Source organism: Takifugu rubripes, chromosome 14 (genome assembly GCF_901000725.2).
Source record: "Takifugu rubripes chromosome 14, fTakRub1.2, whole genome shotgun sequence".
Classification (NCBI taxonomy): domain Eukaryota; kingdom Metazoa; phylum Chordata; class Actinopteri; order Tetraodontiformes; family Tetraodontidae; genus Takifugu; species Takifugu rubripes.
The window spans coordinates 9,824,029-9,842,130 of NC_042298.1; the positions used below are offsets into that span (position 1 = coordinate 9,824,029).

General features: G+C 42.9%; 1 protein-coding gene across 12 annotated transcripts in view; it reads left to right on the top strand.

Moving 5' to 3' along the window:
* The window catches only part of LOC101076136 (teneurin-2), a 189,023-nt gene that overhangs the window by 112,449 nt on the left and 58,472 nt on the right, over nt 1–18,102 (top strand). For 9 of the 12 annotated variants that reach the window (XM_029847155.1, XM_029847145.1, XM_029847144.1 and 6 more), the window contains one exon: nt 15,225–15,456. In XM_029847155.1, coding sequence (XP_029703015.1) covers nt 15,225–15,456 — 232 coding nt within the window. Of the gene's footprint in view, nt 1–7,803; nt 8,151–15,224; nt 15,457–18,102 lie in introns of those variants that run through there. The other 3 variants (XM_029847152.1, XM_029847153.1, XM_029847151.1) reach the window with 3 other exon arrangements.

An 18,102-nucleotide genomic window follows, 5' to 3' on the forward strand; every position in this document is an offset into this window, starting at 1 on the left:
TTTTTCTGTTCTTTTTCTCTCCTGATTCAATCGACTGCTCATTTGCTGTTGCCCCATGTTTTCCTGGACTGGACCGACATACTAGGAACAGCGATCACCGTTACTCTGAAAATTGGCTTCTCTGTATTCTGTACACCTTCTTGTTGTACTTTTTTTTTTTTTTTAAATCTTGCTCTTTTTATCTGACTATCCTAGGGGTGCCCAATGAATCGGCATATCGGCCAGCGTTGGCCATTTTTTATCCAAACAATCAAAACTGAGCCGAAATCAACAACCAGTTATTGTGTTCTTGCCGTGACGTGGTCCTGTGAAAAGGCGAAGTGTGTGTGAATGTGATTTTAAGGTGACTGAGTGGGCGATAAAAGAGCGGCGAGACAGCGGTGTGAGTGTGCTGGTATGCAGCTCAGAGTGTGTACACAAGTGTGAGAGAGGGTGGTAATAATGCCTGTTATACTTGATAATTAATAAAGACCGTTACTCCATGGGAGAAACGTGTGTCCCTTCATCCTGCTGTTGATATAAAGGGACTTTGCCCCACTGTTGCAGCCCCGGGGGTGAATAAATCTCCCCCTGTGCAACTACAGTCCGGAGGGCTGAAGCAAGAACAACACTGCCAAATTTATGTCCCCTGACCGACGGCGCTATATGACAGTCGGAGCGTATTTCCTAGAACATTAACATGGAAGCAGGAGCTGCAGCTTCTGTGATGTAGTCAGAAAATATCTCTGAAATTCTGATTTATCTTGATAGAGGAAACTTGAAATGGACCTTCAATAATGTATACACTTGCCACAAGTTTTTAAATGACTAACACTGTTCATTATAGTTTCTGTGTTTTATGGTGGCCCTGTAACCTGAGAAGAGGAAATGGAGCTGTGGCCAAACACTTTACCATTTAATGTTCGGCACTTTTTGCCAATCGGTGGTAAATATCAGCATGATTACACGCCCTCACGGGGTTTAAGAGAGTAATGAAAGTTAAATTGTTCATTTAAGCTTCAGTGGTCCAAGATTTAAGCTCTAATCAATTGCATTATGTAGTTTGATGGTCAGTCAAGTGTTAATTGACTGTCTCCTTTTAAATCGTTGGCCTTTGACTGAACAATGTGCATGATTGTAATCAGAGATGGTTTTGCGAGAAGCACCTAAAAATAATAGTCTAGTTTTTACCGTAGGCCCTGCAGTTTTATAGTAATCCCTCTCCGAGTCTGTCCATGATGTGTTGTCCGCACCGTGTTTTCGTGTCGCTAAGCGATCTGCAAGCTCTTCCAGCAGTAGATCTTAGAGGGAAAGCTCTTACCAGCTTTTCACTCTGCTGATTTTTCACACTGCAGCATCTAAAAGCTTTCTGCTGTCGAGATAACAGCCGCGCAGATACAGCTTTTCCAGATACGAGATCATCCGGCGACGGTATTCCCAGTGTTGCTACAAGGTTTCCGTTGCCGCGCTCGGATCTTTGCCAAGTGTTACCAACTGCAACAACCGGAGTGTGTACATTTTGATTTGACTCTCAACTGCTTTCAAGTGAGGGGAATCGGCCTAAAATCTGCTTCTATTTAAAACCCTTGAGTTCCGTAAGAGAAAATTACTTTCATGTGCCACTTGAATTTTTATTAAAAGCTCGTAGGTTGTTGCGCAGCTGCTGTTGATGTGTTTCATAATTTGAATAATAAAGGTAGAAATAACAGGATGCCATTTAATTTCGAGTTACAGCATGTATTCCTCGGCAGAAGATCAACTATTGCGACGGTAGTTTATTTTAACTGTATTTTTACTGCATTTCATTTTTTTTCTGTACTTTTTCAGTTATTATTATTTTTAACAGATTATATTTTTTCTAGTTTCCAAATGCCATTTTTCTCCCCTGCTGTCAAATTAAATTACCATAGCTTTTATACACAGCAGCAGAAGCACGGTGGTATATGCTTTGATAGTGATTTTGCACATTAATTACACAAACACACATACACACACACACCATGATAAGACAGATGTGATCTCTCCCCCTGCTATTCCATATTTAGAGATAAGGGAATGGATACTGGGATCTATGTGTGTGAGCACACAACATACATGTGTCTTAGAATCCTAATGCAATATGTTACACACACAAAGCTAACGGGCTTGGACTTTTCAGCAACAGAGTTTGCAGTGTTTGAATATCACCCGGGTGAAGAGGTTGAGTGTGTTACTTATGTATTTACTCATCTCTACGTATGAAACAAGTGAGACTGTAAAAAGTTACTTGAATGAGCTGAGAGTGAGGCTCAACCTTCTGATCCCACCTTTTATATCATTCAGAGATGCTATGCTTTCATCCTCGCATCAGTCTTACAGCGGGTCAGCCTTCGGTGTAGTGTGGTGCGACAAGTAGATGTATTCACCTTTGTTATATGGCGATTATTGCGAGACTGGGTATTGTGTCCCTGTTTTTCTTACGTGTGTTGTGACATGCAAAGGTCAAGGGATATTATTCAATGTTTTCTCGTCATGTAAAAAAAAAGTCTTCCTCTGAAGGACCTTGTTGCTGAAAAAGGATGGTTTTCTGCCTGTGCTCAGCTTTTTTTCTTTTTTTTTAGGATTCAGTTCTGCAAAATATTGAAATGTCTATGCAGAATGCTGTGCGCTTCTGTTTAGATGGTTTAAATTCATAGATGTCATAAGCCATCTGTTAATGTCAAGCCCCAGTGAAAGAGTAAACGGAGCAATGAGTAAATGCTTAATAGATATGTTATTACATGATATTTTTCTTGTTTAAAAAATCCGCTGGACTTCTGTGGATGAATGAAGTAACAGTAGTAATTTACTATCATTCATCTATCTTTATACATAAGACAGCTCAAACTGGATGTGGAAGAGGTTGATGTTTTGTTATTGTTACGAATGTAAATCAATAAGATCATAATATGCAGTCATGTGACCTGGGGGTGAGGTAATATTTCTTACTGGAAGTTTACTTTAACAAATTAGAATCTACCATAAATGACAACCCTAGGCTGCCACAATTTCACAATTTAATAGTTCCTTTCGTATTCCTTCAACATTTTTTTCTGATGATGATGAATATTTAGGCGCCTTCTCAGTTATATTTGCGGAACCTGTTTTACCACTATCTTATCTTCAGAAAGAGATCTTTGGAGAAAAGCTAACGGTTATCTGTATGGATTGGACCGAGAACAATCAATTTGAAGAACAAAAAATTATCATATAATTCCATCCAATTTTGCTTTTAGATCCTCAAAAAACCAATATTGACACTAAACCATTTCAAAAGGGTGGAAAAAAATCAAACAAATCTGTTTTCTTGTAGAAATATGCAAGTATATAAGGTAAAACCTGAAATCCAGAGCAGATTTTATTTTGCATGAAAGCCCAAGATGGTCAGCAGCATTTTCCACAACTTGGAGTCGGAGATAAAGATGTGGAATATCTGTGAACACTGCGAAGAGCCCAGATGCTCTGTTACACATCAAAGAACGAGCCTGTGATACAATCATCGCTTTAGGCTGTGAAACCCCAACTTTATTAATTAAAATGTGTCAGTGAATCATCCTCTCCCATCTTCCATTTTACTCCTTTTATGATGCCCTTCTTTTTATTGCTGGAGGAAGAAATGAGTAGGCGAGCTCCGAATGTTCCTGGATAGGCGAGCGGCACCCATTTGTTGCTCGAACGCTCAGACAACAGGTGTGCCTCTCATCACCAATCCGGCGAGATGTGAAATATCAAGAAACGGGTGAAAGAGTGAAACTTGAAGGCGAGGAGTTGAGAGTGGGGGGGTCAGGAAGAGAGATGAGATGGAGATGGGCTGCACTGTATAGATAAATAGAGAAAAGGGTGCATTGTGTCAGCAGCTGTCATCGCTAAATAGCCCTCAGATTACTGTCAGAAGCCGACACGCACACACACGCCCGCACTGATTGACAGCTCCCCCTCAGCTCAACATCTGTGCTGACAGCAGTCATGGTAATGAGTCTCCGCACGTGCCAGCATGGGTGTGTCAGTGTCTTTTTCCTCCCTCTTCCCGGCATATACCGCTCATTCAGTCCCTCTGCGTTTCCCTTATCTTGCTGTTTCTTCCTGCGCTTTCTCCTCGTTATTTCCCCTCATCTTAATAGAAGAGTGCGCTGATTGCCGTAGCAGCGTGAGTTACGACTGAATGGGAACAATGCAGAGAGTAAAAGTTGAGTTTTTTGGGGGGGTTGTGTTTTTCTTCCTCCTGGAGTTGCCATCCAGGTGCGCTGTATTTCAGATGGAGGTGTGGAGGAAGGGAGGGATGAGAGATGAAGCGATGATGAATGGTCCTCGTTAGAGGGGTAATTTGTCTCTCCTTGTCTGACTGGGCTCCAGCTGTCGCTCCATCCCTCGCTCCACACCGCTCCACTCGGCCCGTCTCTCCTCACCCTGACCAGATGGGTGGACGGATGGATGGACACGAGAAGGAAAGGACGGAATAGGGGACAAGGACGAAGAGAAAAAGAGTCGCTGTGCAGTCAGGAATCGCCTCATGGAGAAACAATAGACAAAAAGCTTTTAATGAAATGATCAAATAGACACACTAAGCAACCTGGCAACCAGCAACAGGAGACGCTCACGCACATGCAACCCACACAAGTCTGTGGCTCGAACAGATAACGATCATTGTTGCTTTATATGTGGCAACCGAATCATCGAGGGGCTTGGCTGGTGCCACAGTCTTTTTTTGTCCCCATGACACACTGATTTCTTCACACTAATCAACGCTTGTGAGAAAACTTCTGAGAGTCAGGCGTGGGCACCAGGAGGAGGACTTGGGGACCGCGTGCAGATGGCCGGGGAACGAACCGCCAAGTGGTCGAGAGAGCCACGTGAGCACATTTCAAAGATTTTTTTTTTTTTTGCGGGGTTCTAATAACACAAAGCAATTTCCACTGACCTTTCTCCAAATGTAGCAGGCAGAAATGACTGAGTTAAGGATGCCCCACAGCATAATTGCTAAGGAGATTAAAGTTCCCTTAATTGCTTTTGGCCAACTAGTGCAATTTCTCCCCCCCACCCCCCCCCCCCTTCTTTTTTGTAATTAAAGTCGTTTCAAATATTAATATCCTCACTCGCATCCTGTATGTACACAAGCTCACACAAGAGCGTACACACACAATAAACTCACGCAACTGCAATTAAACAGTCTTAAAGGTGCAGCTACACACTGTTTTGACCTGGATGAATGGTTCACAGTCTATTGTCGGCAACAGCCTCATTACACGAGCAGCAAAATATGCAAAAAGCTAAAATCGCCATCGATTGAAGCGATTGTTTCTTTTCTAGCCATGGATTCTTGGATGGACTCCACATTGACTCTTTGATTATTTCCTCCTGCCATCTTTCATATTGACCCAATCTCCTAATTATCATGCTCTTGTGCTGTCTTCTACCACTTTTCATACGGCCCCGTCGTTCCCACACAGCACCGCGCGCTCCAGCCTGCCTTTGTTGCTCTCTCTTTCTCTTCCTTCCTGCCTCGGTTACCCCCTGACCTTGTCTCTCTATCACCCACCACTCCTCTCTTCACGTCCCACCCTGCTGCTCTCCTTTTCCCCCGCCGTTGGCCACAGTGTTTGCTTTGCCATTGTTTATCTATTTTTCTCTGTTTGCCCTGATGAGATTGACTGGACAAAAGCAAACACACACACACACACACACACACACACACACACACATACCTAAACGGAAGACAAGGCCAGCATCTCTCTGGGGTGTAGTTAACGTGGGGGTCTGGATCGATCTTAGCTCTGGTTTCTGTGACACAAAGCTCTGGGCTGGAGCAGTTTGGACGGCAGGACAGAGACATTACCCTGCCTCCCCTCTATTAAATATATCTCTATAAAGCAGCACTTCTGCTAAGTGCAACTTTTCAATGATTGATGCACTTCATATTGAAGCGGGAGTTAGCCAGAAACTATTACACCCCCCCCCCCCTTCCCCTCCTCCCATATCACTGCCGCAGCACTGCCTCACAGTCACACTCCGAGTGTAAAAAAAATATTTTACACGTTGACACAAACGTTTCTTCTGCTGCCTGAATTGTTTTTCACTATCACACAGTGCAAATGAAAATCAGCGTGCGACAATTCAGTTTAGTCCTTAGAAAAAATGTATTTAAAAAAAACACAACACAAGAAACTTAAGTAGAGTAAACTTTGGCTTGCTTTTAAACAGACCTTTTTTGTTCTGTAATTATTCACTGTAAAAAGCTGGAATTTCCTGTCAAAAGAGACTAAAATTCTCCCCTGACTTGGTTTTATATGAATAAACACCTCATAGATGATACACGCAGAAAATTGAGTCTTTCTATACTGCGTAAAAAGAGCAGGAAAAGAAAAAAACAGTGCAACTAGTTCTTTATGAAGAATCCACTGTCAAATTCTTGTCCTCCTCTTCTCTGGAGCCACTGCCTGGTGAAGGACTCTTCAGAAGACCTTGTAGTGCCGAGTGAGGCGAATTTGGGTTTGAGCCACCACTTTGTATCTCAAATGTCCTCTCCTGTGTGTCACTCGTGTCCCGTTGTCTGAGCGGGAGCAGGTTTGCACCCTTGTTTTGGGGAAAAAAGACCCTCTCGGGTCATCTATTGCAGATTCTGTCACTTTATATGCTGTCAATATTCTTTGATGGGAGGAAGAATGCAGGCAGATAACAATAGTGTCACATGTGTACTCTGAAGACTCAATAAAAAAACACCTTAGTAAGAAAAGGAACCTAGCCAAAAAATGAAATGGTGTAGTGATGAATGTTCCGTTTCTCTGCTTTTTTTTCTCTTTGCGGTTTCATAAATTTTCTTTATTTTCTTCTTTCTCCTGGCTGAACTACGAAAAGAGAGGTAGAGGCGCAGTGAAAGGAGTGGCTGTGCCTTGTAATTCCTGCCATTTCTTGGTTGAACAACCCCCCCTCCTCCAATTTGTAGAAGTAAGGACAAGATTGACTGTTTTGTCAACCTTCTTTTACAATTTAAGTTCAGGAGGTGAAGGAAAAAGCAGCAGTGAAGAGCAAGTAAAAAAATTTCTTTTTGCACATAAAATAAAGTAAATATGAAAGCAGAAATCCATTGAAATGATTTGTTAGTGTGTCAAAGTGTCAGCTAATTAGGAGTAGTAATAACCTAAGTCCTTGGGTGGATTCACTGGACTCGGTGGCCTCATTCCTACAGTATTGTTGATTGATTGAGCTGCAAATATGGAAGATATAATTATTCTATATTTTGAGCAGTCTCTAAATAGAATTTATTAGATTTGTCTTTGTCCTTGATTCCAAACCTTTGGAGAGTCGAGTTAAATCTTTCCATCCCTGTCTTTGCTCTCTGGTGTATGGGACAGCCTGATTGTGTCCACATGTCCCATGGCTCCCACTATTTAAAGACTTGGCTGTTAACTTTCTCTTGTCTTACCATATAGAGGACAATGGAACCAGTTTTTGGATAAACCAATGTTTTAAGAAGAAGGTTTGGCACAGTGACTTACAAACATTTTTTATAAAAAAAATAATATGACAGTCATTCTAAAAATGAGCAATACTCCAGTATTTATCTGCTAGAGTACTGAATCCTTTCAAGAGTGTCCAGCTCGAGTTCCTCAAGGGCCATAATCCAGCCGGGTTTCCTGTCCTACCAGGTGGACAAGCTTTCACCTGGGATGCCACCTTTCTTGGTGAAAGCCTTTTCTGCCTGGTAGGACAGAAAAGGACCGGGGCTGGACGCTCCGGGTTTATATACAGGCAACATTTCCGGTCACAAACATTCGAGACATTGTTTTTCTTTCACAGCAGAAATGTCTCATTCAGTTTCAATAAGCTGGAAGAATGAATGTTTGTCAGTGAACGTGCCTCTTTCACTGTCAGTCACTACCATCTGTTTTGTCTAACGGCTCGCCTTCCCCTTCTTTCCTCTTTCATTTTTTTCTCCCACCATCCTTCAGGTCGCCCCCTCCCTCCAACCTCTTCCTCCTCACTGCTCCCTCCATCCCTCCCGTCGTCCTCGTCTGCCCCACACCACCCACCCCCCGGCCCCTCTCCACCGATCAGGGAGTGCCAGGTGCCCCTGCTGGAGAAAAACTCCGCCCACTCTCACCTGGAGCCCCACCCAGAAGACTCATACATGCTCCGTGCCCAGTCCTCCGCCACGGGTAAGACACCTCTCCTCTCATCTGCCCGTCTCTCTCTCTTTCACTTCATTTCGTTGATGCATCAGTCTGTCATCCATCACCACAGAACCATTTCCTGATCAGATTTTGCCATCGCTCGGTAAAATGCCAGCGATCCTTTGCTTTAATCTAATGTCAGATCTCGTTTCTTTAACCATTTGGCTTTTTTGCAATCCTCTGAAGTCAGCATTTGTTCGCAGGGCTTGGAATCAGACCAAATGGACTTCAAGCCCACCTCCTCTTCTTTTCTGAGCACAACTGCTCGGAGGATTTACAGTGCATGCGGTCAAACGTTGAGCTTTTCCATCGAATCCCGTGAAATCGTACTTTAGTTCAGAGGCCTACATGCATGATCGGTGACAGAATCCATTCCTGCTTAAAAATATAAAATATGGAAACTTACAGCCTCAAACCATGAAGAGGTTCAGTCTTAGCTGGTAAAACTCTTAAAAATATTGTAAAGGTGCATTTAAATATACAGTACGTGTTCTTATCATTTGAATAGTTGTGATTCTTTTAATAATTCTGGTTGATCTGTCCATATCATATCTGTATTTTACAGACAGACCCACACACAACCAAAACCCAAAACAACCTAAACCCAATTCTAGCCTTAACCAACCCTTGAATAGGTCACATGTGTGTACAAGAACACACATACATCAAAATCAACCAGACAAATGTAATATTTTTTTTTCATAATTCAGCTCCAGATCATGACCAAAAGACACCTCATAAGACTGTATCGGGATTTTTTTTAAAGGTTTCCAGATCCAGATATTATTCTCTTATTCAGAGCAAATTCCATCATCATTCAGAATTACACTATATTATACACATAATGCATTATACAATTCAAATAAAATTGTGACGTTATGGCTTAGGATTCTAACCAAAAGTTAATAACATATTTAGGTCATATAACAATAAGAATTGTCAAATTGAAGCTAGTTTGACAGCACAAAACACAAAAACTCCAGTGAAGGAGAAAATAACCTTCACTAACTTGTTTTGACAGAGTCAATTGTTGACAATTGTTGATCTCTAATATCTTAAAAATAACCCTCCCACCTTTGTCATCTGAGTCCAGAAGCCAATGATGCAAGTGAAAGCAACCCCTGCACTCTGCACAGCCCTGAAAGGTTGCCAGTGAGTAGGTGTCTGCACTTGTTTTCCGTGTGAAAATATTAATCTGCAGGAAAGTGAAAGCTAAGGTGGATGATGAATTTTAAGTGCTGGCAGGAGGACCACTGTAGCGAGGGCTTGCTAGTTAGTTTCCCGGGCTCGGAGTATTCTTTTTCATTATTGGGCCCTCTCTTGTTGGCTGTTACAGGCCCCGCGTGCTTATATCAGCACCCGTTGCAACCATTTTTCTCCCCCGTATACACACACATAAATACAGACATCAGCAGTGATGAGTTTGTTCATCAGCTTACACATTTATTCTTAACAATTAGCCACCGCGAGCCAAGTCTCTCCTTCTCCGCGCAGTTTCCCGTTCTTCCTCATTTCTCCATTCCTCTGTGCATCTGCACTTGTAATCAGCAGATATATTTAGCAGGGGCCTGATGGGAGGGAACGGGGTGGGCAGAAAAGTCCTAATGTGATTTTTGGTGGAATACAATCTATTGTTAATGGCGTTAGGCTCTCCTTTGATCCAGTATAAATCTTCATTAGGGAAGGCCCGGGTCCCAGGTTCAAGAGCAACGTGATTAGGAGGCTTTTAAAATGACGTTACATCAGCCTTCTAATTGGTTTACTGTTTGCTGGGGCAACATCAATCATTAGCCCAGTAACCGCACAGCAAATAAATTCACTCTGCCACTGACACCCTAATGGCAGACACCAGCAAAGAGGGAGAGTGAGGCTCGCAGGCACACTCTCGCTCATTCGTGTTCACAAACACCCACACTTTTCTGTTCTGGGGGCTCCTTTCAGTCTCTGCTGAGCATGAACACACAGACACAAAGAAAAGGAAAAGAATGATGACGAGAAGAAGGAAGAAAGAGGCACAAAGAGGCAACTGGGAGCGGAGGGAGAGAAAGGCAAACTTTTGCTCTTGAAGTTGTTTAATGAGACATCTTGCATAACAAATCAAAAGGAAGAGCAAGGGGAGGGAGAAAGCAAAGTGTGAGCTAAAAAAAGGGGGGGAAAAGTGCAGCAGTGAAAATAAATGGAGTGAGTGATTTTAAGACAGAGGGAGACTAAGAGACTTTGGGATTTCAAGTGAAAATGTGGACTATTGTGAATAAAATGAGTAATCTGGTGAGAGCTTAAGGGGTGAAAGAGATATATATGGGTGGAGGGAGAACAACAGTGAAATGAAACTGCAAATTGCGACGTTTCCCAGCCAGAACTGCTGATCTAATGGGTGAAAAGAGACTCCTTGGCTTTGGGCGTCCATTAAAATCGACCTAAATGAGTTGAGAGTGGCGGCCTTGAACTGCATAAACACTCCCTGGCATGTAGGAAGACACAGAAATGAGGAAATAAAACACCAATAAACAGTGACCGGTTATGCATATGCTCTGAGAGAGCGTGCCCGGCTGAGTGTGTCAGCTATGTGTGGTCCTGTAGAGAGTAGACGCTGGGCAGGAAATGAGCCTTACCAAGCCAGGCAGAAACTGACCACAGCGAGATAATCCTCAGGAAGCTGCATGCTGCTTGCATGCATGAGTTTGTGAGCATTTGTGTGTGTTCCTGTAAAGTAGTCGACCATTACCTAAGCTAACAGGTGGACAGACATGACTTGTGTTCTTACTGAAGCGTGACAGGTGAATGGGAACAGAATGCTGTTGCTGAGGACTGGCTGGGAATTGGGTCCACAAATGTTTATATGGGAATACTGTCTGGCTCAGAGCACCTGTCTGGGATTGCTCTCCCGGAACACCGTGAGAGCTGAGACGGCCAAACAGAGCGTAGCAGATCGCTCCTGGAAAGAGCTTGCGTTAGCGCTGTCTCTGGCCATTCATTATGCATGGGGAATGCTGAGCTATTTTTAGCCTCTTGAAAAGTGGCCGGCTATCTACTGGCAGGGAAGCCACCTCAAGTCACTGCTTAGTGCATGAATGTTTAATGGCTTTGTTGAAACAAACCCAAAGAAATAGCAGAGATGCAGTAATATTAGTCATCTTAATGGTGCATATTTAAGTAAATATGACTTGATTTTCATTTGCACATGTGTGAATGCATATTTTGCTTTCTTCCTGTGACTACATGTGTCTAAAATAGATATTTTTATTTGAAAGGGTTCATTTTTGGATGAGTTTGCTGACTTCCCGAATTTAGAGATGGATTTCACCCACACATGGTGGGGGTGAAAAAGGGTGAAAGGTGGGCGCCCAAAACACATTTGTGTGACGTTCAAATTATAATATAAATAGTGGTTAATGTTAGATCCGGTTAAGGGTTTTGACAGAAGCCGCAGAAATGAGCAGAACAGGGGGAAAAGTCATGTCTTTTTTATAGTATATTTTATAGTAAGTATATCTGGTTGTTTTCTGACTGTGTGGTTACATAACTCACCTGGATCTTTGCTTTTATTGTGCAAGGCCTTTGAGCTATGAGTAGATTGACAAATCTGCCTCATTCTCATACCTTCAACAAACAGATAAAGAGAGGAGTGCTTGTATGGACAGTGACATGGAGAGGCAGGGTGACTGGAGGGCAGAGGAAGGATAGAGGCAGGGGTGGCTGCTTAGCTCCACAATGATCCTCTTTTAATTGCTGAATGGACATTTTCTGTCCCACAAACACAACAAACACACGGATGAACATTCTGCCCTCTGACTTTTCTAAGTTAACCACAGAGAATGTCAATAAACAATAAACCAGGCTGGTGCTTCCTGTTGCCAGTTGGACGCACAAACACACACCACACACACCACACACAAACACACACACACACACACACTGTGCGATTAATACGGTGTGGCGATCCCCTGCCTCTCCCTGATGTGCATGTGCTGCACAGGAAGGCATGTTAGCAGATAGGCTAATTCTCCCTGCTCAATGAGGGTCCTTTGAAATGGTAAGCCTCATAAAGTTCCAGGATTTAGCCGGAGCCAAAAGCACCAGCATACAGCTTTAGTCCCTCCATGGCCTCTCTCTCTGCAGCCACAGGGGAGTATGGACAGAATAAAGTGGGTCATACTTCAGTCAGAAGGGCTCTGAGTTTCTGTGGCTGTGCCCACACAGACATGCTGAGAAAGTCTTTTTCCACGATCACTGTTTACTGAAAGTGCTGGGTCCCCGAGAGGAGAAGAAAAGGAAAATATATATTTTTAGCGGCAACAAGTGACCTGCTTGGCCGACCCCTAATTGGTCTATGTCATTGACGCCTGTTTTGTCTTTCATCAGACTGACTAAAATTGTTGTTCTCATTACCCGAGGGTTGCTCTTCAACCGGACAATTCATTTGACTCAGTCTCCTATCTTAATTTATAGCATCTATTTACCTCTGGCTTGGTTGGTTTGTGTGCTGCTGGTTGGTGTTCTCTGGCAAACACTAAAGATCCTTTTATAATGGATCTGAGGGCTTAGATGAAATCAAATGTTTTTGACATAACCCCCCTTCCCCTGTGCTGTAACAGAACAAAAGAACTGAAATCTTCCGAAAGAAACAAACAGCACTTACGCAAGACATACTAAATGTAGTTTCCATGCCAGGCCACTAGTTGGCGACATGTTTGCTGTATTGCTGCAGTTGCCCTTCTGTGCACCTCCTGCTTTCAAAATACAGGGGAAAAAATAGGGTGTAAGTGGTTTCAAAATGGCAGGTATGCACAGGTTTATGTGGTCAGACGACAAAGTGTTACTGCTGCTACCTTAAATAATAGTTTATTATGATTCTACAGCAGTGTGGAGTCTGCCATTACTCAACAATCCCTTTGTGCTTGCTCAGAAAAAGTATTGACTGCAACTGTGATGCCCACGAGCAGGTACCTCCCATTTCATTGTTGCCCATTTCCAGTTTACTTGCAATGATTGAGTTATTTCCCTTTTTATCCTTTTATGCAATGAAATAAAAGAAGGGATGATTTGTTTTTATGTAACAGCTCAGGCAAATTGATAGTTTTCCAATCCTGGTCGCTATAAAGAGACTAAATCTAGAATATTACCTGCTTCTATACCACCTCTATTTCTCACCCAAAAGAAGTTCAAATCCAGCATTTCATGGAAAACAACAAAGCAGAAAGGAAATTATCAGTAGGTTTTGTTCCATAGACTGTTTTCTATATATTATTCATTAGATGTGAAAAATGGGGGGGGGGGGGGGGATCCAGGTTCAATATTTATGGCAGAAAATGTGAACGAAGGCAGAATGTTTGCATTTTTACATTTCAAATTAAAACCTTGCAGACAGCGGTGAGCACCGACATGCCAGCGGTTGGAGTGTGTGTTCTTTATTCTCTCCACTAGATAGCTCTTATCTTGCATTCCCTGTGTCTCACTGTTTAGATAAAAAGCATTTATGCAGATTGGGTATAGTTGGAGCTTCTTAAGCTTTTGCAGGGGCATTGCAGTACGAGTCAGATTTATTTATAGAGTGCTTTTAGCAAACAAGATTTATCTCAGAGTACTTTGCATCTCAGTGAGGAACACAAACAAAAAGAATTAAGAGCAAAATTAAAGCAGGAAGCAGTCCTCAAAAATACACTAAAGGAGTGGGGAGAAGAAAGTCTCATTAATTTATGCTCAAATGTCAATTTACCTTTGCACATACTGCAGTTCTTGACTTTCAATGCAGGTGTTTGGTTGCATGTGTGTTTTCCAGCGTGAGGCGTTTGAGTGTCTCGTCCCGAGAGCGTCTTCGCATGTGCAAACAGATGTTTTCCATCTCTCGTGTAGCAGAGGTCAAAACCCTCCATCTTCTTCTCATTTCATTCCCCCTCTTCTTTCCTTTCACGAGCATCTGGTCTTCGGTGCCGTGTGGGTGACACCTGCGTCCCAGCGGCGGCACCGGAGAATCAGGTCACCTTACAAAGTGCTCGCCATTAGAGCTGGATTTGTGAGGGAGGCTTGCTGGCCCCTGTATCGGTGTTAACACCTCTTCGGAAAGCAGCGGGAAAGGACAAAGAGGGAGAGTCAAGCTATAAATACAAGCGAGTGCAACACATCCGCTTCTGATTCGAGGACAGATAAATGAAAGGGGCCAAGAGTGATTGCACAGCTTGACAAAACATTTGCTTTTGTTATCTTCACCCCACACGTATGCATGCATATTCCCTCCTTTGATCGGTACCAGGAAGGCAATGTGCAAACTACACACATCATTATAATGCGCTCTGAGCTGAGATCTGTAAACCAATGATGAAAGTGTAGTGTGTAGCATTGATGAAAGAGAATGCTAACTGTGGTGTAAAGACAGCCAGCATCAGTGACTCTGCGTGTGTGTGTGTGTGTGTGTGTGTGTGTGTGTGTGTTTGTGTGAAACAATTCTAGCATCTCTATAGAACGTACATGGGAATAAAGGATTGTGATGTGACTGTCATGTTACGTGAATGATTTTCTGGTCAGCCTATTATTAATTGTAGCTGTTCGGTGAGAGTAAACACCCGTCAATATGTGATTCAGCTCTGTCAGTCATCCTCGCGCTGGATGTTTCTTCGTTTTGTAACCATACACACGCATGCACGCACATCCATGAACAGACTTAAATCCCCCATTGATTCCGAGAGAGGGAATGAGAGTGTGTTCTTGTCTGAGTCATCTGGGTTTGTTTTTGCACTCTCTCACTCAACAGTCCATTAGCTCAGTGTTGGAAGGTCTGGTATTGGTTCCTTGGTGACATGTTCCCCCAAGTCTAAAAGCGAAAAATGAGGTCACACGCTGCGCAGAGCTGTAATACATCTCTTGCACAGATACGGTGTCTGTAAAGATAAATAAGTACATTTTAAAAATAGCAGCCGCCGTTGCACTGGCTCAGTAAGGCGGCTCCGAAAGTTGAAAAGTGTCAAATGAAAATGAAGTTCCATTTGTTCCATTTGTTTAGAATGATTTTTGTCAAAGAGAAGGGAGTGACTAACAATAGGACTTTTGTTTCTCTACCTGCAGGGGCTGCCAACCACCACAATCAGTCCACACTACGACCTCCCCTGCCCCCTCCGCACAACCACCAATCCCTATCCCACCAGTCTGCCAACAGTCTGAACAGAAACACCCTGAGAGGGGGACGTAACCCCATTCACGCCCCCACCCCGGGCGCCGGAGATGGTCCAACCACCCCAGAGTCCGTTCAGCTGCAAGACAGCTGGGTCCTAAACAGCAACGTCCCGCTGGAGACAAGGTCAGAACATATGTCTTCTTTACTGCTGTCCCTGTTTTTAACGGTTAACTTGAGCCACAAAATCACAGCTGTGAAATGCACCATGAGTAATCAATGGAAAGGAATGGAAGGTCGGAGTCCTGCAGATTCAACATCACTCTCGTGAGCAACAGACTGCTGCTGCCACAGAAAAATAAGGGCTCAGGCGGATTAAGTTCTTATACACACAGCCACTGTTTACTCACTCAGGCATTAAAAGAATTTTTATTTGCCATTTAAAGGAAGGCAATTTTCTCAGTCACCTTGTGGGGGGAAAGCAATGCCATGGCAAAGAAAAGCAGCAGAAATCCTGCACAAAAGGCATTTTTTCCCGTGTCTGAGCACAGGTAGCATAGCGAGTCACACTGATTGACTGGTAATTGTTAATGTGCTAGCTTAAAATGACTAAAGTCGTAGCCTTTCATATTTGTCTCAGTCACATCTCAGACTTAAACAGTTTAAGGACTGATCAAGCTAAACAAGGCACATATGAACCTTGTGCACGGCTAAATGGAAGCTTTCCAACAGGCTTCATGGGTCCCAGGACCAGTACTGTCAATACTCAGATTTGGTTCAGGAGTTTGAATGCTATAGACTGGGTATAAATGCAAACAATGGAAGCAACAAAAGGAAAACAACCAAAACAACACTAGTGAACTACGAGTTATTAATTGTACATTTAGTTTAATTGATGTTTCAGCTCACTCCCAACTGGCCAAAGTTGCTTTGTGTAAATCCACTTATCTTTTAGTTACCTGGAAGTAGCAGATTGTGACCGTGACTGTAGATAATAGTGTGGCGGAACTCTTGGTTCTAACATTTAAAGCCACCTCAATTAATATTATATTATATTATCAAAACAAAAAATTATTTTCTTCCCCTGCTGAAAATTTCAATAGATCTTTGTAGATATTGTTTATGAATGAATATGTAATTAGTACTGAACTGTTTTTTTAAATAAAAGCTGTGCTTTTAGCTCCCTTAGCACACGCAACACCGCTTCGTTAGAGTTTCACTCAAGTCGCTTAAAGCAGAAAGTAAAATTGCTTTTGGCTTTACTATAGATTCAACCTTGCATGACTTAAATACTATATCTCATTTCCAAGTGACACGCAAAAAGCCGCAACGTGTCAGAGCTATTATACATGTAACATGACGTGAAGGAGCTGGAAAACACAAACAATTTCGCATAGCCTTCACATTTTGCTTTTCCGAGTACACAAAGAACACTTATCAGGCAAGCAAAGCATTCATGCAGGGTATTACTATTCATGAGGCATGCAGTGAGAGGGACACCGCCTACATTTTCGCTAGCATGTACACACTTGCTCTCAGAGCATTTACTCTGCATGCTGTAGTTGTGTTTCTCCTGCTGGGCAATGGGGCCTCCAGCTCTGATGGTCCCGGAGAGGCTCCCTAGAGTGCCGGCCCCGTGCAGTATTTATGAGGCCTGGCCATGTTTAATTCAGCCTCACTGATGTCAGGTCTATGCTTAACCTGTGCTGATGCATCCCAGTGGTATGCAAGATGGATAAGAAGAAGCACAGTTTTGAAGCAGCATTCCTTTAAATAGAAGCGATTTTCCTGATGCGGATGTTTATCTCGTCTTCTGTTGCCATGGTGATGCATATGACACAGTTCAAAGAACGATGCAGTGAGCTTTTTTTAAAAATCCGAATGCCAAGGGGTATGGAACCCAGTCCTATGAGAGCCAGCTGGGATTTCTTTTGTCCCAGGTAGACCTTAGCTTGCTCTAGACTGCGGTGTTGGACCACAGGCCTCAAAGGCCACAATCCAACCAGGTTTTCTGGCCCACCTGGTAGACTTTTGTGTGCTCTACAGTCTAAAACGCCCAATATTTAGTTGTGAGATTAGGGCTTGTTTACAAACTCTCTGGGTTAATGGGTTTTTAAACCAGCCCCAACCCTCTCTGAGCTGGAAGACAGTAAATGAAGGTGGGCTGAGTGATAATGTCTGGCTGGTCTACAGGTGATGGAGACAAGTCCCGATAGAGGGAATAAACCCAGCACTCCCTGATAATTTATGTAGGACACAATTCAAATTAGAACATTCTTTTCAAGTAAACTATTCATTACTTTTTGAAATCTCGCAATCTTCACATTAACATATGTTCAAGAGTTCCTTTATCTGATTAATTCAGGTTGAATTATTCATCTAAAAACAGGCTTGCATGTGATGATTGATGCTGGATGAATTGAAATTTGGCCACTGCTCAGCTTCCACATTGTAACTGTACACGCTGAACAGAAGACCCAAAACCGGGTGGCTTCCTGGATTTTAGTCTTCAGTGGAAGGAGTTTGCATATTGGTGCTGGTGGTCAAAGCATGTGTATTTTTCTTTGAATGTGAATGTGCTTTCTACTTTTTATTTATATGTAAAAGCTGGCATTTGGTGTCATTATGCTAATGTGTGTGTGTGTGTGTGTGTGTGTGTGTGTGTGTGTGTGTGTGTGTGTGTGTGTGTGTAATAGCACGATAGCAGAAAGGATGAAGGATGATCACAAACAACACCTCTGGGAATCAAATGACTGACAGACAAAGAGAAGGAGATGGAAGCATCTGTGGGGTGGGCGTGGGGTCGGAGGGGGGGGGGGGGTTTATAGCAAA